Source organism: Colias croceus, chromosome 8 (genome assembly GCF_905220415.1).
Source record: "Colias croceus chromosome 8, ilColCroc2.1".
Classification (NCBI taxonomy): domain Eukaryota; kingdom Metazoa; phylum Arthropoda; class Insecta; order Lepidoptera; family Pieridae; genus Colias; species Colias croceus.
In genome coordinates this window covers 438,270-458,542 of record NC_059544.1, presented here as the reverse complement: position 1 = coordinate 458,542, position 20,273 = coordinate 438,270, and the positions used below count along the sequence as shown (strand labels likewise).

Here is a 20,273-nt window from a genome sequence, read left to right as displayed (position 1 = left end):
GATGTCCTCAGAGGTGATGTCGGTAGTCTGACACTTGACAGACGTCTCACGTCAGACGACAGTCTGACTGACACTTCATTATTTACAAATTACAAGCACACAGTTTTTGTCTTGTATTCATTAATTTCTAAGTTCTAGCAGCGAAATGATACATATTTCATGAATTTTCATTTATTGTAATCTTTTTTACATTTTACGCTTTGAACTCCAAAGAAAGATATGGCGGGAGAAGTCGTTGTTGATGCTTTACCCTACATTGACCAGGGTTATGATGATCCGGGAGTTAGGGAAGCGGTAAGTACACACATAATAAGAGCTATTCATATATTTTACTTTAGAAATTAAATACAATTACATTCGATTTAAATAGGCCCTGGCAATGGTGGAGGAGGAGTGTCGAAGATACAGACCTACAAAGAACTATCTTGAAAATGCAGGCCCCGAACCAAGCACAGCGTTCGAAACACCGGCTCTGCAGAGAGAAATGGAACGTGTGCAGCAGAGATTACCCATGGAGCCTTTGTCAATGAAAAGGTATTTTGGAATATAAAACAAATTTTGACCAGGAATTTAATTCAGCCACATATACAATGTGGGGATGTAATATTATGCTGATTTAAACAACCCTCATTTGTAATCAAAATGAATAGATATAAATCTAAACTTATATGAAAAGAAAACTAATTTCTACATTTACTGCATACAAATTATATTTTAATTATGTAGACATTATTGTTGACCTTCACACATACATCATCATAATCTATAAATAATTTAATATGCAACATTTTCAGATATGAACTGCCACCACCTCCAGCAGGGAGACTCGGAGAACCTGCCGCATGGACAGAGGCAGTGGACAACTCTCACGCGCAGCTTTCCCACCAGGCCATCAGGGTGCTGAATTTGGAGTTGCAGCTCCAATACAGTTCAGAGGCTTGGCGGTCATACCTCAATGTACTGCAAGCACTTGTTGAGCGATCACAGAATGTGCATACGCAGTTGAGGTTGGTAGAAGTTATTTTATCCAAATTGTTTTAATAATAAATACTAGAGTAAAGTAGTTTTTAAACTACATTACAAAATGAATAGAAGTCCTAACAAACACTTAATTTTTGATAATGATAATATACTGTATAGCATTTTTATATCTGATGCAAATTTCTTTTTTCAAAGTATCAGCTTGTCAATTATTCCTAACTATTCTTATTGATGAATTTAATATTATGATTATGACTTTGAAACTTGTGACAAAGAATCTACCAGATTGCGAAACCCTCTTTAGTTAAACTGTAGTCATTGTTGCAACTTTTATGTATTTTGCATACTATGTGTCACCTTTTTATCGTTGTTTAATTTTCACACCTTTTTGATAAGGAAACAAATAGCTGCAGTGAACTGGGAGCGCAAACGCTCGCAGACCGCCAGCGGCGCGAGGTTACGGGCGCTTCGTCGCCGCTGGGCACAGCTTGTGTCAGACAACTATAGGCTTGAGAGAGCTATCATGCAGCTTGAGATACAGTTGGAGAAGGTATGTTGAAAAAAAAAACAAAAAAAAAAATGTTTTTTTTTAGAAATTGTCTGTGGCCAATGAATAAGGGTCAATTCTTTAGCTTACTTTGATGGATGTTTTAACTTTAGTATGAAATCTGGTTGACTGGATTTGCATAAAATTAAATGTAGGTAGGGAGATAATGTGACTATTATTATTATTAAAGGCAACTTTAGTAACCAATGTAGCTTATTTGACCATGTAAATGATAATGAAAAGTTTTTTTTTAAGTTTAGGATAAATAAACACATTGATTTATTTTCCAGGCAAAGGGTCAAGCCACAAGTGATAATGAGGCACCAGATATGGACATGGAAGCCATGAAGAATTTACCTGACAAACTTAATTCTGAAACGGAGAAAGAAGTGCAGAAGAAAATTGAAGACATGTTTGCTGATTAATTATTTAGCTCTCATTATTTGCTATAAGTTAAATAGGATTTAATTAAATACATTTGTGAATAATTGGTATTTTATTTGACATGAAAAAGACATTGTATAATTACATTCATAACTTTATTTATCTGTGTATATGTAACTATTATATACCAATATGTATACACGGGTGGATAATAAATATTACTGTTTAGAGTTATAAATATTAAATTTATAGTTATAAATATATATTTATTACCCACCCGTGCTAAAATTTCAGGATTACCCATAGAAAAAACGTTTTTTTATGTAGTTGACACAAATATTATTCCCATTTACCTCTACATCTACATATAATAACACATTTATAAGCATTTAACTATTGGTACCACAGATTGGTACGAAATATACCGCTAAATAACTCAAGAACGACTGATCGGTTTTGAATCATTGAATGATGCATGGCACAGCATGGTGGATGCATGTTTCGGTAATTTTTTTCGTGTTTTTTTCTGAAGCCTGAATTTCTATAAACCATAGACGACATGTATTTGCATTTTGCAACCATCTCTATTTGCTTGGAATGAAGCGTCACTGTTTTTTGCGATTGTCATTTGTCATTAGCTGTCAAGTTTATTTTCATAATAAATTTGAAAATGGCGGACGATGCATCGAGCAGCAGCGCTTGTACCGGCAATTTAGTTGATAATTCAATAAATCAAGATGAACTTATTATGAAACAACAACGCGAAATTGAGAAAGAGGTATCTGTAACAATTACACTAAATACAATGTCAATTATCTTTCATGGGAAAGGGAAAATAAAATTTTTGTTACGTCGTGTTTGTTTGTTTTGCAGATATCGGAATCTATACCTCTGGTCGGTGAACTCGAAGAGCTGTCGTCTTTAGAAAAAGAATACAATGAAGATCCTATTTATCTATTGAAAATAAAAGATCTAGCTTCTAAATACAAATGTTTCAGAAGAACTCGGCCCGATGGTAACTGTTTTTTTCGGGCCTTTTCGTATGCCTATTTAGAACATCTTCTAAAAGATAAGGAAGAATATGAGAAATTTCATGAAATAGCTAAGAATTCAAAGGACAATCTAGTCGCTTTAGGGTTTCCGCAGTTTACTGTTGAAGATTTTTATGAAACGGTAAGTCATTCCTTGGAGGTTATGTTTTGTTTGTGTCATCATAATATTATTATTATTGTTCTTAAGATTGTTCTAATTTTTTTGTTCGCATTCTGTATCGCATTCGCAACCCTTAATTGGCAGAAAAAAAAACACTTAGCAGCTTCATTTGTAAATTTAAACTACAAAGGCTTTGTTTGGTCGAATATCTTTTTTCTATCAATGATTTGCATATGATATTGGTTTTGTCCAGTTTTACCACAGATAGTATTTTTGTACCATAGATAAAAATATTTAGCTTTCAAATTAAATATAAACTTGAGGCTTATCTAATTGTATCCATACCTTATTAGCATGTTGGTCAACAGTACAATGTACTATGGTTTCATTTAGTCATATAATTATTATTATTAGCTGATATATTTTGTAGTTATTGTACTTTATAGAAACTTAATTAATTTTTAATTTTGTATGTTAAATTTTCATAAAACATACATAGCTAATTTCAACTGTCACTACTACACTTTAACACATTTATATTTTTCACTGAAGATAAATGCAGATAGCACTAAATGTTTTGCTATTAAGGTTGGAGATTGTTCTCCTTGCTACCTTTTTTATAGACATTGTGTTGTTAATTTATGTTCATTTTCAGTAGGTGTTTCTTAATTATTATGTAATGGATGTCTGGCGGGTCACGAGTGGCTGAGTTGGTCAGGCATCCGCCCCGGAATGGCGCGAAAGGATGCGGGTTCGAGTCCCGCCTCGTGATCGAATTTTTTCTAATCTTTACATAATATAAATTTATAAATTTATATTATGTAAAACTTCCAGTTTATGGAAGTGGTGCAAAGAGTGGGCGAGCAAGCCGGCGGCAGCGCGGAGGACGCAGACAGCATCAGATCGGAGCTGCACGACAAGTTCAACAAGCAGGGATACTCGGATTATATTGTAGTGTACTTGCGGCTCATCACCTCTGGCCAGCTCCAGACGCAGCAGGAGTTCTACCAGAACTTTATCGAGGGACCCCGCACTGTGACTGAATTTTGTAGACAGGTAAGAACTTTGTTAAACTAGAAACAAAATTTGTTTTTTTACAGAATTGGCATTTAATATTGCAAGTTAAATCATTACTTCTTTGATGTATGATTTCATGTTATTTAAAACTGTTTATTACTCAACTTGTTTCACCCCCATAGCTCCACCCCTGTTGGTCATAGTGGGATAATATGTAGCCTATAACCTTCCTTGATAAATGGGCTATCTAACACCGAAATAATTTTTCAAATCGGATCAGTAGTTTTTGAGATAAGCGCGCTCAAACAAACAAACTCTTCAGCTTTAGTATAGATTTGTTGATTGTCATTAACTTGATAAGTCTGATTTCTCATGTTAATTGTTTTTTTCTGAAGTGTCTTTTAGCTTTTGAGACTACCAGTAATTGATTTCTCACAAATCTCTAGGTTAATAAAAAGTAGTTAATATTTTATAACATTGTTATTATATTTATTCAAGGAGGTAGAGCCAATGTATAAAGAGTCGGACCACATTCATATAATAGCGCTCAGCAATGCACTGAATGTTGGTGTGCGAGTTAAGTACATGGACCGGGGCGAAGGGAGTCAGGTATTTTGTTAAATTTATGTTTCAGTGCATTTTACTCAATGTAATGTATGTTCAGTTTTTCTGTAAGGAGTCATTGTACAATGATATTAAAATGTTTAAAATAAGTTTTCTTTTAGTAGTGTTTTTCATTAAAAAAATTTTAACGTGGTATTATTGAAAAAAATATTTAATAGTTATCATCCATTCTACACCTTATATTGTTATATTTAAAGGACATAGACAATCATTCTGTTATGTATGTATTCTCATTATAGTCGAGCCAATTTAATAGGCAACATTTGACGTCTATCAATTTTATCTTCGAAGAGAGGTAACCTGCTTAAAAACATCGATTAAAGTGTATTAATCGATACGGATTTGAAACATTTATCAATCGAATTTATTAATTTATGATGATTTTTATTCACAAGTAATCAATGCATTCGATTCTAGATGTCAGATTTCGATTTTTAGAGTAACGTCTCTAGTATTTAAAAAGAAAAAAGGTTTATTGCCACAAAATTGTAGCGACGTCAGTTCTTCAATTCAGAAATTGTTTATTATGTTTAGGATGGTTTATCAGTAAAATGAAATCTTAAAATTACTTGTATCGGTCATTATTATTATAAATATGTAATCGTAATTGAAAAAAGTTAAGCAAATGTGTAGTTCTAACAAAACGAAATATCATGTTATTCTATGTCGTCATTACTAGGTTACGTTGTTGAATTTTGTTGAACTGTCAAATGTTGCCTATTAAAATGGCTCTACTATAATCTTTATATATAAAAATGAATCGCAAAATGTGTTGGTAAGCGCATAACTCAAGAACGGCTGAACCGATTTCGATAATTCTTTTTTTATTATATTCCTTGAAGTACGAGGATGGTTCTTATGTAGAGAAAACGTAAACATGTACCACGGGCGAAGCCGGGGCGGACCGCTAGTAATAATTAATTCTTAATTTAAATCATGTCACAAGAAAATTATATTTCTTTTATGAAACTTGTTTCTTATGTAATAGCCTTGATAAAATCTCAGTTTAAGTTATCCAATAAACTCAGTCATGTTAAATTGTTTTTAATGTGATTTACTATGAACCCATATAAATTGTACATATTAATTTAAGCGGATATCACGGTCAAATGGAAATCTATAGACATTTTAAGTTTATAAAAAATGTACAAAATACTTGATTCCATATACAAATTCATTCAATGGCAGTAAGAAATTCGGTAGATAAAGTTAGTTTGCCTTTAATGTCCGAAATTAGTTCCCTTTCCATCCCTCTACCAACGCAAATAAATGTCAAATTACTTTAGCTGATACGTCGATAGCTAAGGGCCATATCACACTAGCGGATTGCGAGCGTCTTCAAAGGAGAGCGGGTGCGCAGCGAACACGTCGCGGAAGCGCAACGATTTCGCTGCGAATAGAAGCGTCGACGCCGTTTTGCATACACTCGAACAAAAGCCAGCCCTTCCGCCTTGCCTAACTTCCATTCAATATTTCCATCGTTTCTGTAGCACTCAATTTTTTAACCGTACTGTGAAAATGCACTTACTTAACTAAAGATGTAATAACAACTGGAGTTGTTGAAAAAGGTGCTATAAAATTACATTCCAAAAGTATGTAACGATTGACCAGTATAACAACCTCCACAACAACATCCATACTTCCATACTTATATTATAAATGCGAAAGTGACTCTGTCTGTCTGTTACTCAATCACGCCTAAACTACTGAACCAATTTTCATGAAATTTGGTATAGAGATATTTTGATACCCGAGAAAGGACATAGGCTACTTTTTCCCGGGAAAAAGACGCAATCCTGGAAATCCCTCGGGAACGGGAACTATGCGGGTTTTTCTTTGAGCGCGCGGGCGTAGCCGCGGGCGGAAACCTATTATGTTATAAAGAGATTTTGTGAACCTTATTATGAGCAAAGTGATAGTGAGTCGCTGGTTGCTTGATAAAATTTTCTATTCACTGCTATTTATCTAATAATAAGATAGCCCTGTTTTAGTTAAGGAGCTTTAACATTTATTTCACTAATGAACTTTCTTAACGAGCAATTAAGTTATCAGATTGCACTTCGACCGAGATTTAATAGATTAAACAATACCCTAAATATTAACATGTTATGAAACTCTTAAAAAATAATGATCTCATAATTATTATACTATCACAAGTTATAAGTAACAACCAGCACGGATTTCATTTTGTTAAGGGGCCTTAGTAGGTGAACACGGCAAAATGGACTGTTTTCTATGAGCTATAATTGAAAATATTGAAGTTTTTTCGCACTGGAATTTCTAATATGTATTACAGAACGTAAGTGTGATGGGAAGACTGTTTCCAAAACACGATTGGAAAAATTTTGCTCCATAAAAAAAAATCCTGAAGTTACCTCTAAAATATTATATAAATGCTCATTACAACCGTATTTTACGATAATAATTCGTATAAAATCACGAATACATAGGTATTTACCTTGTCGATTTCGTGACTGTTTTAGATTTAGAAAATACTAAATATTTTCATTCACTTTTTGATAAAAATGTGAATGGCGCTTACGATTTTCAGTGTCGAGCACGTTGATTCCATACTAAACGCGGACCCCCTCACCGCTTACCTCAGGCCCGAATAGCTGAATTTTCGCTGACCGCCTAACCCCCCTTAATGAGTGTACATGACTGAGACGTAAACGTTGCGCATCTGACACGCGTCCGCAACGAATTCGCTGCGCAACCGCGGCGTGTTCGTTGTGCGCCCGCAACGTATTCGATGCGCACCCGCACCGCTTTAAAAACGCTCGCAATCCGCTAGTGTGTTATCGCCCTAAGGTATATCTTATCTGCCTGTTCATATACAGAGATAGGTAGGCGGTACCGCGATTTCGTCTCTGAGGTATATCTGGATGATTTTTTTATTATATTTTCGCCATTAAATATTTATCATTTTCGATGCAGGCTATATTTTTTATAGAGGCTCATCTATATTTAAAATACTTTTATGATACATTCACGCAATAAATATGTGAAGCATTTTGTATTTCATCATAAACAACTCTCAGGTCAATAGCAATCGTATTGCATTCATTATATTATATATTTGGTGTGTATAAATATATAGTGCCTTTTTTAATATTGTATTTGCTTACAGGTAATAGCGCACGACTTCCCGGAGGGCTCGAAGCCGCTCGTGCACCTCCTCTATAGACCGGGCCACTACGACATTCTGTACGCGTGATTGCGTTATTTTGCTAATAATAAACTTAATTCTATTTCTATCGTGTTTTATTTCGTTTTAACACCTAGTTAACATCCAATAACTTATTAATAAAATTGCACATTTATATACTTAACACAAAACATTCATGAGTTGTTTGTTATTATTACACGCTTTATATTAGCTTCACCTGTATGTTTGTATGTTTGTAACCGACTTCTTTGGGCGCGATTTTGACCCACTTTAAACGGCCAGATTTCGTTCAAACTTTGTAGATTTATTGAGGACCGATGACAATACACTAATTTGATAAAATTTCCTATTTTTTAGTTCGGTTTTCTATAAAAAGCGTGTTTTTTAGTTTTTTTAAACTATTATTATTTTTATATCATAGCGGGGACTGAGCTAGTGATTCGCTAGTAAGCGATCAACACCGCCTATGAAAATTTGCACACATAAATTTTTCGTTTGTGTAATTAACTAATTGAGTAGGTACTGAAAGATTTTCATGATTGTTCCATTGGAAGATACAGTTCTTTATAGACAAACTATAGGCAGTAGAGGAGACCATACCTAATCTAAATAATATGAAAAATGAAGCTGTAGAGTTGAATTTATATTTTTTGGTTTTTATGGCATTCAAATGCTTTATAAATATAAATTTATAAAGAATAGAAAAAATTCGATTACGAGGCGGGACTCGAACCCGCATCCTTCGAACAAAAAGGTCGTGTTCCATCGTTACAATATTGTATTCACTGAAAAGTGCTTCATATTGGTTGAGATGGTTGTTAAATCATCACAATAGATGGCGCGCGGTGTGTCCCTTAAGACACATAAAAACTGAAAGAGTAGAATAAATTCGATTGCTCAGGCGGGTCACGAGTGGCTGAGTTGGTTAGGCATCCGCCCCGGAATGGCGCGAAGGATGCGTGTTCGAGTCCCGCCTCGTGATCGAATTTTTTCTATTCTTTATAAATTTATAGCTGTAGAGTTTGTTTGAAAGCGCTAAACTCAGAAACTATAGGACCGATTTCATATTCACAATAATTGGATAGGTACGTAACCCCCGAGAGTATATACTTTCCAGTTTCCTCTATGCACCCGAGTGCTACAAGCACCACGGGTGAAGCCAAAGCCACACCGCTAGTGTAAATATGGATTTATTCGATTACTAGCGGTCCGCCCCGGCTTCGACCGTGGTACATGTTTACGTTTTCTCTCCATAAGAACCATCCTTGTACTTCAAGGAATATAATAAAAAAAGAATTATCGAAATCGGTTCAGCCGTTCTCGAGTTATGCGCTTACCAACACATTTTGCGATTGTTTTTATATTACTTACTAGCTGTTGCCCGCGACTTCGTCCGCGATTAGGTCGTTTTTCGTCATTCGTTGTTTAAAAAAAATACGTGACACTTTATTTTAAAATTTTCTTAATTATTGTCTGTTATAAAATTTAACTACATTAAAATTGAACACTCTGATAAGAAAATCTTAAAATCTGAAGAAAACATGAATGTGGTTTAAATTCTACATTACCACAGAATACATAATAGTAGCTAAACGCTACAGAACGGACACTCTCCGCCTCCCGCCAAAATTAAACACTTACCTCACCCCGCACGATCAGACATGTTATGGTACCCATTTCCCCGCAAGGACGATACCAACGACGTCTTTAGACGAAACGCAACGAAGATTGACAACATTAATCAAATTGACTTAAAGCAATTTTATTATTTTGGATTTGTGATTATCGTTTTTCGTAGAAAATGGTTAGATATTGTGCTGTTTACGGATGTATTTCATCAGAAAAACGCGAATTTTTTTTTACGCTAGTCACAAATGTGCCAACCATAAAGAGTTTACACACACATTTACAGTCTCTACAGTGTGACTGTCAAAACTATAATTTTGTATGGAGTGTCCGGGGTGTGACATTACTTAGTATCAAATAATAATCTAAATTAAATGTAGATTAACAGTTTGAGCACACCATTATAGAATATGTACCTAAGTATTAAATTACGTTAGTTTACATAGTAACTTTACTAAAAACACGATGACTATCTTTCGCGCTCGATACCACAAACTAAGCATGTTTGTGGTACGTGGCCCGCGTCACTTGACCCCCATCTGGATCCATGATGATGATTCCATCCTGAAGATGATTCTGAAGATGATTCAGAAGATGATTCTGAAGATGATCCAGGATGATTCCATCCTGAAGATGATTTCTTTTGCCTGGAAGAAATCACCGTCGCCTAACAAATATAATGTGTTTTCTTATAAAACCGTTACATAATTTATTTTATCTACTTAAATAATGAAAATGATATATTTATAAAATATAAAACATATTATTTAAAATGATTAAAAATAAATAAATGAAGCAACTACGATTCAAAGAAAACATCTTTTTCAGTGTGAAAATGCTCTAAGCAATCCTGGATGATGAACTGTATATCATGTACCTACTCTGATCCCAGTACGGTCGGTACGTCGATAGCCATAACGATAAATATTATAATCAGATAACCGCAAAGTCAAAATAAAAACATTACTTGTAAAGTTGTGAGTGCAAAATTTACGTTTCATTTGGCAATAACATTTTTTTCGGTACTAAAACGTAGTAGTTTGATATGTGGTTGGCTGCCCCTCCTCTCCTTCCTGAAAAATATCCTCCAAAATTTCCCGAGATACTTCCAATGATTGAACCATTGGACGTTGGACATTAACTTCAGTCAAAAATTGACGAAGCGGATGATTACTAATTTCCACTTAATCCTCGCTGCTACTGTCTTTATCATCAAATCATCAATTTTCAAGTGGTGTAGTAAAAATATCAGCAGAAATCGTCTTCCAAAGGCGATATAATTTTATTAGCATTGAATAAAAAAATCAAAAGTTAACTGTAAATCTATAAAAAAAGCTACTTACAAATAAAATTTTATCAAAAACTTCTGTTCCCAATGCACCTCAAAATAATAAAAGAATCATTCATTTCATTTCATTTCAATAAATACCTGTAAGTAACAACTTACCTTTTGTGGGAACGCATGATGGTGAAAATTCACAAAACACGAAGATTGCATTTGATATTTTTGGTTTTATGGCATTCAATTGCTTTATAAATATCACTACATAGTATAAAACAAAGTCGCTTTCTCTGTCCCTATGTCCCTTTGTATGCTTAAATCTTTAAAACTTCGCAACAGATTTTGATGCGGTTTTTTAATAGATAGACTGATTCAAGAGGAAGGTTTTAGTATATAATTTATTAGGTTTTAGACAAAGTGGACGAAGCTTTAAAACTTCGCAACAGATTTTGATGCGGTTTTTTTAATAGATAAGACTGATTCAAGAGGAAGGTTTTAGTATATAAATTATTAGGTTTTAGACAAAGCGGACGAAGCCGCGGGCGGTAAGCTAGTAAATTTATAAAACACGAATATTTTTAAAATTGTAACTAATGAACACAACAATATATTATTATACTCTTTGGAACACAATCATTAGATTAACTGTAGATAATGGTGTCTATTTTTACTTAAAATAATAAACATCTACCCTCACTTAAAAAAAATAAATAACATAATTATTACATTTAAATTATTAATTTTTAACATTGTGTTCAGTAGTGTTAACATGTAAATTGATTTGATTTTTACGAAATCTCATAGATGGCGCTGTTACAAAATTAACATTATACAACTTACATTCTTTAAACTATATTTCTCTTCCCAAGTTACTTAAATGGCATAATTTTTATAGTGTCAATCTAGATATTGTCAAACAACATTTATATATGCGTCATTTGATTATTAATTTCCAATAGTTAACGTGTAAATTGATTTGATTTTTATAACATTTAATAGATGGCGCTGTTTCTAATTTGTCTTTATACTACTAAATTCATTAAACTGTTTCTCTGCCCAAATTACGTAAATGACATAGTTTTTATTTTGTAAAGCTAGATAATAGCATGGCTTACTCGAAACCAACATTTAAACATGAGTCTTTAGATTGTACGCTGTCGTAGTACACGGAATATGTAAGAAAAATAAAGGTTCACAGCTCCTCCCCCGTAGATGATAGCTTGATAATATGTAGCCTATAGCCTCACCCGACCTGTTAGTAATATTCATGCAAAATTTGAAGTCAATCTATGCAGTACTTTTCGAGATTAGCTCGGACAAACATACAGACAAACAGACAAACAGACAAACAGACAAACAGACAAACAGACAAAAATTCTAAAAACTATGTTTTTGGCTTCTATATCGATTATAGATCACGGCCCAGGTATTCTTTTAAAAAAATATTCAATGTACAGTTTTGACTTTCCTACGATTTTATTATATGTATAGATAAGATTTATCAGATACATGGCATGGAACTAATAATAATTGAAAACAAAGACCGATTGATTCAACAAGGCACGTTAGACCCTACCGAAATTAAAAAAAAAGATGGTGATGTAACTCGATTCTTTGGCATGTAGAAATTGGTGTATTTTTTCGTTATTCTTAAATTATTCCATATAAAGTTTCGTGAGAATATCTAGACATCGATGTAAAATGATTCGTATTCACTGCCCTATATTATAGTCGAGCCAATTTAATAGGCAACATTTGACGTCTATCAATTTTATCTTCGAAGAGAGGTAACCTGCTTAAAAACATCGATTAAAGTGTATTAATCGATACGGATTTGAAACATTTGTCAATCGAATTTATTAATTTATGATGATTTTTATTCACAAGTAATCAATGCATTCGATTCTAGATGTCAGATTTCGATTTTTAGAGTAACGTCTCTAGTATTTAAAAAGAAAAAAGGTTTATTGACACAAAATTGTAGCGACGTCAGTTCTTCAATTCAGAAATTGTTTATTATGTTAAGGATGGTTTATCAGTAAAATGAAATCTTAAAATTACTCGTATCGGTCATTATTATTATAAATATGTAATCGTAAGAGCGTTTTCACATTGTCCGGTCCGATATCGGATATCGGGCGCCGATAGCCGATATCCGATATCGGAGGCTAAGTAAAATGTATGATTTAGGTACCTGTCTTTCACATTGTCCGGTCCGATATCGGATATCGGAGCCAACACCGATATTCCCGTGAACTATCGGACGATAATGTTCAGTGTTACCAACTCAATTTTCGAAAAGGTAGTATACCAACAGCAAAAAAAGCACTAGTTTGTGAATTTTCAGTCATTTCTAGGCGCTAAATGTAAAAAAAAAATCCTTTCATTTACTTTAAACCTTTTTATTAAGAAAACATTCATTTAAGTATTTAAAGGCATTAAAAATACTATTTTTACGGGAGCTATTTTAATACCGTCCTATAATATACGGCAATTGGCTGAACTGAAGTAAACAAAAATATATTGCGTTCTTAAATTCAACCGTATCTTCGAAATATTAGTGTCTTTTATCTTTATTTACTCATTCTGCCTCGCTCCTCCTCCTACTTGGACTACTGTTGTGCTGTAAGCTGTTTATTGTATTGTTGTCATTGAGTCACAGATTTAGTGCTTTGTTTTAGCGCCGATATCAAACCTGTATAATAAATAGCACATCTAAATAATATTAAGTAATTATAATTAATAATATCAAATCTTTTTTATATTTTACTTTTCCAGCTGTTTTTGAAGTCGGTTTCTTTTTTGTAGTTATTTTTACTGTATGTACAACTACGATCTATCAGTTGAATTTTTTTAAATCAAACCCTTTTTATTGAAAAGAAAATTTACAATACGGCAATTTTGTTTAGTTTTCTCTAAAATTTCAGAATTAGAATGCGGTGACCTTACATTTTGTCAAGAACGCGCGGCGACTTTTGAGCTTGTTTGGCTTGTTTACTATTTTGGTTGTCATGGCTCATATGGCTATATTATTATTAGTCTGTGGTACTACGTAGATAATTTACTGTTCTGTGGTAGATAACTACTACTTGCTCTGTGGTACCTATATCTTTTTTTACGTCTCAAATATAATAAATACAGCAAATAAAGTTTTTGATTATAGTTTGCCATGATGACCAGTGTTGCTAGACCTTATGATTTTTCGGGTGATCTACTGATTTTTCAAATAGCTTGCTAGCTTGGAAAGAAAGGGGTAGTTATAATATTTGTTAAATACTACCCAGAATATTTTAAGAAAGGAAAAGTAAATTTGCATATTATGTTAACGAGGTATCAAAATATACTGCACTTTCCAACAGGTACAATAAATCAACAAAAATAGTATGACATATTTTAGAAGAAACTGACGAAATAGTTAATGGAGAAACAATTTTATGACATTCAAGAATTTATTACATTGCGGAATCTGTGACAACGAAGAATTAGTTTAGTTTAATTTATTTCGTTAAATATTTGCACACCCAGATAATAGGTAGAATGATGTACATTCTACCTATTATTTATAGGTATAATATATATATTATTATTAGCACTATAAAATTGTAATAACAGCACCTGCATTTGTAAATGTAATTTGAATTTATATTTGCCAGTTTCGTCGCTTTAATACTGAGTTGAATTTTATTTTATTTTATTTGTTTATGAACATAACAGTCGTACATGATTTAATATAAAAAAGTTCTAAAATTCACTACGACCACACAACATGTTCTATTATTAAAAAAAGAAAAACAGCATATAAAAAAACAAGCCTCACAATGAAATTGAATATTGAAACTAGATTCTGACTCTGCAGAGGGTACAAATCCAAACTCCGCAGTCAGCAGATTAAACCGGTTTGAAAAACATAGTTTATTTATTACTATTTATTTTATTTAAAATAAAGTTTATTTTTTGTAACATAAATGCATCCACTGTTTTTTGTTTAATTCTCCATATATAGCTACTTTTCCAGTTTCTGGCAACACTCATGATATCGGGACGATATTATCGGATAATGTAAAAGGGCAAATTGTGTCCGATATCGGATATCGGCTATCGGCTTCCGATATCCGATATCGGACCGGACAATGTGAAAACGCTCTAATTGAAAAAAGTTAAGCAAATGTGCAGTTCTAACAAAATGAAATATCATGTTATGTCGTCGTTACTAGGTTACGTTGTTGAATTTTGTTGAACTGTCAAATGTTGCCTATTAAAATGGCTCTACTATAAGATATAGGATAAGAAAACTGTTTCACTGGTATTTTCTTCTAGCTAAGTTAAATTGGAAAACAGCTACAGCTCTAAGAGCTCATAAAAATGGGTTACAACGAAGAAGATATGAATTAATTAATAAATTATGCGGAAAATAAAAAACCTTAAGTCAGAAAAAACATTATATTTAAAATGAAATATTTAAAATTATAATGCCAATAACTGTTGCATGCTATATCTAATGACATTATTATCAAAATGTAAAATGATTAAAAGCTTATCTGCAAAAATAAACGCCATCAGGCCGCCTTTTGGGCTTCATTCCTGCAAAGAATGCCTTGACATCTTCCTCTGTTACTATTTTCCTCCTTTCCTTAAAGCTTTTTAGGAAATCTAGGAATTTATCCCGCATTATATTGTACTCGGTCAAAACATTAATTTGTTGGATCCTGTCCAAAGAAGACAATGCTTGCAGACCCTTTTCGTATTGTGACGCCGGTTTCCCGTTAGTTTTTTCTTTACCTAAATTCTCATAAGCTGTTACAGTATCTTCAGGATCAATTAAAAACAATACTGATAAGTCTTTGTACATAGACAGACACTCATTACAAGTGCATAGTTTTTGTCTAAATTGTGATGGCCAGAATGTAGCACCCTCATATCTTCTGCTTACATTTGGTCTATTACATTGAATGGCGTCTACTTTTCGTTTTTTAGTTTCAGCATCTTCTGTTTCTTCAGTAGACAGCTTTCTTTTAATATCAGGTTTTTCACTTGAAGTTTCAACAGGAACTGTATCTGTGGAATTTTCTTTTTCATCATTTTCTTCTTTCATACTCGTATCATTAGTAACAGTGTTCTCTGGATTAGTTTCATTAATACTGTTAACTTCTGTTGATAATTTTTCATCTTCTTTATTTGATTCACATTCAATACTATTTATTTCAGTCTTTGTTTTATCATCTTCTGTTGTACCATTTTTCTCATTTTCACTTGTTTGACCTTCAGTTTCTGCAGATATAGATAATTTCGTATCATCTGCTGTGGTATCCATTGGAGCACTTTCAGCAGGTGTTACTGTCTCTTTTGTTTTATCTTCTTCTTGTTTGTTATCTTCTAGTGGTTTGTCAATATTTTCTGCTAGTGATTCCTCGTTCTTTTCTTTTTCCATAGAGCCTTCCGTATTAACACTATCCTCAGAAGCTTTACTTTCATCAGTTTTCTCCTCTTGAACTTTTTCATCTGGATCAGCAAGAAGCCTATCTTCTTCCATTTTTTCTAATTCTTCTGCTGTGGCTGAACTTTCTTTCTTTTCTTCTTCTAACTTCGCTTGATTACTTTCTAATGTAGTTGTATCTTGATTTGTAGCATCATTAATGGGTGTTTCTGTATTTTCATCGTCTTTAATATTGTCTTTTGATGATGCAGTACTATCATCATCAATTGGTTTTTTATTTTCTTCCTCAATTTTGGAATCCAATTTTTCATCATTCTCATTTTCACTAGGTGTAGGTTTGTCAGGTATCTCTGATATTGTGCTCACATTTTCTGTTTCTGGAATATTGGTTTTAGAGATATCTTCACTATCATTTGATTCTGTAATTTCTTCTACCTTGTTGTCTGTAATTGGATTTTCATCAAGCTTTGATTCTTCATTTTTGACTGTTTCTGCTTCTGGAATGGTATCTTTGGATTGATCATTTTCATCCATTTTTGCTTTACTACTATCTGTTGGATTTGAATTACAATCCTTACTTTCATTTTCTTTGTCAATACTCTTATTAGCAACACTATCTTCTGATGAGTCTACAATTTCTTTCAAAGCATTTATATGGCTATCAATATTTTCTACACTGCTGTTTTTATTTTCTGTATTATCAGTACTGTTTTCTACCTTAGGAGATTCTGTAGGCACATTATCCTTCTTTTCAGTATCAACTTTCTCATCATCTTTGGCTTCAATTGAAATGTTTTCAGTACTTGGTTCCTCATTATTAGTATCCATTGGCACTTCAGATTCTATTTGTGGCATTTTAACATTATTCTCTGTACCCTCATTCACTTCACTATCACTTTCTTTGGGAGGATCTACATCTATTTTACTTTCATTAATTTCTGACGCTTCAGCATCAATATTGGTTTTGTCTACTTCACTTACAGTTGTATCAATTGTTTCATTATTTGCTGTGCCATTACATAGCTCAATCTTATCATCACTAGTATTCATAACATCTATAAAATCATTTTCTGTATTGAGAGCAAGGCCAGTGTAATCATGTAAGAATTCATTTCTGCCCATACATTCTTTACAAATCATTTCTGCATACTGCGCAGTGGGGACAGTGGCTTCAAGGTGCGCTGCATGCAGCCAATCTTCACAAATAATGCATTGTATCATTTCATCTTCTTCTGTCGCCTCTGGGTCTGGATAAGGCCTATGACAGACACAGTACAGGCCTGAAAAGTTTTGATTGTAACTATTTTCTTCATTGAGATCAGTTTTTTCAGATGTGAACTGGCAAGGATTTGAGTTGAATTTTGGATTGCCACAGTCACAGCGGAAGTTACGTTTTGTGTACAACTCAATGAGCTCATGGTTTTCATGGCATGATAAACTGCAAGCCAGGCAGACACCAGCTCGCTTAGTAGGATCTTCCTTGGCTTCTGAGCAGCAGGTCAAGCAAGCATATATTGCCTGCCGCTTTATGTAGCCCTGCAAGAACAATAGTATAATTTTAAACTGATGAAGGTGACTTTCATTTTTGGAAATTCTCTTTTACATTTATAAATTTATAAACTAAAACATAAGAAAGGAGCTTTACAAATTTTGCTTTAGTTTTAAATTAATGTAAAAGTTAGAGTTCATTTTGGAGAAGAAAGTGAGGTTAATTCATTTTGTATGCAAAAGTATGGACAGAATCCTTTAATATTCTTTGAACAAAAGTGAAGTGGAGTAGAAGAATCAATTAGGTATTTGTTAAATAAAAAATATTTAAATGTTAGCAGCATAACTCTTCCATTCATTTGTTTTTTTCAGACAAAGGAAATTTGAGCAAAGTTAACCAAGGTTGGTTCTAATTAGAGAATGTATCATTGACTATATTAATTTTAAACTTATCATACACATTGATTATTTTTAGTAATGTTATTCAACTATGAAAATTCTAATGATAGCTTAGTATTTACAATCAAGACAGTGTAGAGTTAATATAGGTAGCATACCTAACAAAAATGCTTATTTCGTTAAGAAAACTACCTACCTATCTTTGTTGAATTGAATAATAATAAAAAAATCTGGCTTAATTCACATAGCACCATCCAACATTGTGTTTACTACCTAAATTAAATACCTTTTTTTAATTACATATTATTATACCTACATGTTATAGCACCTTAGACACAACATGATTTTGTTATGAAGAAATCAAATCCAGGACCTTCTGCGTAGGAGGCAATGTTACTTTCTATCAGGCCTGTTATTGTTATTATAATTATTTACCTAATAAATCACATGAACGTTAGCACATCACTACTACTCCTCATTAAAAGTAGGTATAATTATACGAGTATAATGATTGGCCCTGCCAATCGCCTTAAAAGTACAATAATTGGCCCTGCCAAAATTTGGATGCAGACTCACTATCACCATAATATGGCTTTTTATGAATAGAACTTTTAATGCACGTCATAAAAAGTCCAAAATCTAACATGGATAATTGTTAAACCGTTATCTATTCATTGGCCCCCGTGCCAAAAAACTGTACTCTCATACAAAACATGGCTCATAGTCATTGGCACCCCAAGAACTCAATAATGAACAGATTTTTATGACAAATTTTGCTTTAAAACCGTAATATAATAACTCATTAACAAGTACAAACATCACACCAATCATTTATTAATCTAGTAACAAAGAAAAACAACTTACAAACTTACCCCGTATTAGCAAAATTTGTTAAAAAATCACGATAAAGTTGTTGCGCTCGGAACCATGACAGAAAAATTTTTTTTTCTACGTGTTACGAGTTATTAAAATTCATAACTACCATTTAGTGTTGCCCATAAATAATGGGGGCATTATTTGGTAAATTTTATTTTTGGTAATTAGTCAGCGAACCATAATAATTGCATGTTAAACCTCAAAGTGTACAAGGCCAAGGTTAGTACCCGTTACCCTATGTAAACTAGCGTTGTGAAATTAATAACCGATCGGAAAGCAGGTTAATACATTGACCAGAATATTTCGAGGTTTTTATTTTATATCACAATGGCCGATGCTTACTGCGTAAGTGCGTAACAGCTGTTATAATATTTAAAATATAATGACATACAAGAGGGTGAGGCCTATTCCTACTTACCAAAGGATATGTGCAGTTTTTATCATCAGAGGCACCAAGAACGGCATTTGCATCCTCTTCAAAATCTTCTTGTTCTTGCAGTACATCCATCATTGTTACAACTTTGTCCCCATTGCTCTCATTTAATTCATTATCTTCCGGCTCTATATCACCGTTGGAAGCCATTTTTACAACCAGTCGGCGAACAACGAAACAATGAATGAAAGTAGAAATAAAGATGCCGGTAAAATTATGAATAGCCGCGAGTCGTAGTATTTTTATGACGTTGACAATTATTTTACTAATGTCTATGGTAAAATGTCTGTTGACTTTGACACTTGTTGCCGATTACAGAATATTTTGCTCGTAGAGAGTCAAATCAAATAATATTTGCTATTATATAATTTGATCGGCGCATATAAAACAGAAAAACAGGTAACTTACTATTTAACAGCTAACTTATTATTTAAACTCTGGAGAGTTGTATAAAACTAGTAAATTTACACAGTAAATTTATCTCCACAGTACCATCTAGGTACTCACAGAGCAAGTACCTATTATGCACTTTGAGGTGTTTAATAAAAGTCATTGAGATATATTACTACGTATGGAGGAGACATCTAGAATCTGTAACTACATTCTTGCAAATAAATATAATTTGAATTTGACACCACGAACAAAATCTATGCGCCATTTTTTTGCTCTAAGTTTTAAAAATTATTATCTAGTTAGGTACTTACCGATGAAAGTTATTCCTTTGCACTTTTCCGTATTATTTGTATTAAATTTTGTGCAATATCGTAACACACACGAAGGCATAGGTATTTGATGCGTTTCACTTTGAAACAAATAAAAAATGAGCGTGCCGTTACTCCATATGGCGTATGCACAGTGGTT

At 33.1% G+C, this 20,273-nt stretch overlaps 3 protein-coding genes across 3 annotated transcripts; 2 read left to right on the top strand and 1 right to left on the bottom strand.

Moving 5' to 3' along the window:
• Positions 1-41: 41 nt before the first annotated feature.
• On the top strand, positions 42-2,016 carry LOC123693647 (pre-mRNA-splicing factor SPF27). Its single transcript, XM_045638833.1, has 5 exons — positions 42-294; positions 371-534; positions 795-1,007; positions 1,378-1,531; positions 1,819-2,016. Exons 1-5 carry the CDS (start codon positions 220-222, stop codon positions 1,951-1,953), a joined length of 741 nt encoding a protein of 246 aa, XP_045494789.1. The 5' UTR covers positions 42-219; the 3' UTR covers positions 1,954-2,016.
• A 542-nt stretch (positions 2,017-2,558) lies between these two features.
• LOC123694054 (ubiquitin thioesterase otubain-like) lies at positions 2,559-7,960 on the top strand. The gene is made up of 5 exons (XM_045639350.1): positions 2,559-2,690; positions 2,786-3,085; positions 3,899-4,120; positions 4,580-4,690; positions 7,836-7,960. Exons 1-5 carry the CDS (start codon positions 2,583-2,585, stop codon positions 7,920-7,922), a joined length of 828 nt encoding a protein of 275 aa, XP_045495306.1. The 5' UTR covers positions 2,559-2,582; the 3' UTR covers positions 7,923-7,960.
• A 7,248-nt stretch (positions 7,961-15,208) lies between these two features.
• LOC123693829 (dentin sialophosphoprotein) lies at positions 15,209-19,659 on the bottom strand. Its single transcript, XM_045639067.1, has 2 exons — positions 19,398-19,659; positions 15,209-17,752 (listed from the first exon to the last, which is right to left on the bottom strand). The coding sequence occupies exons 1-2, from the start codon at positions 19,560-19,562 to the stop codon at positions 15,317-15,319; spliced, it is 2,601 nt and encodes an 866-aa protein (XP_045495023.1). The 5' UTR covers positions 19,563-19,659; the 3' UTR covers positions 15,209-15,316.
• Positions 19,660-20,273: the final 614 nt, after the last annotated feature.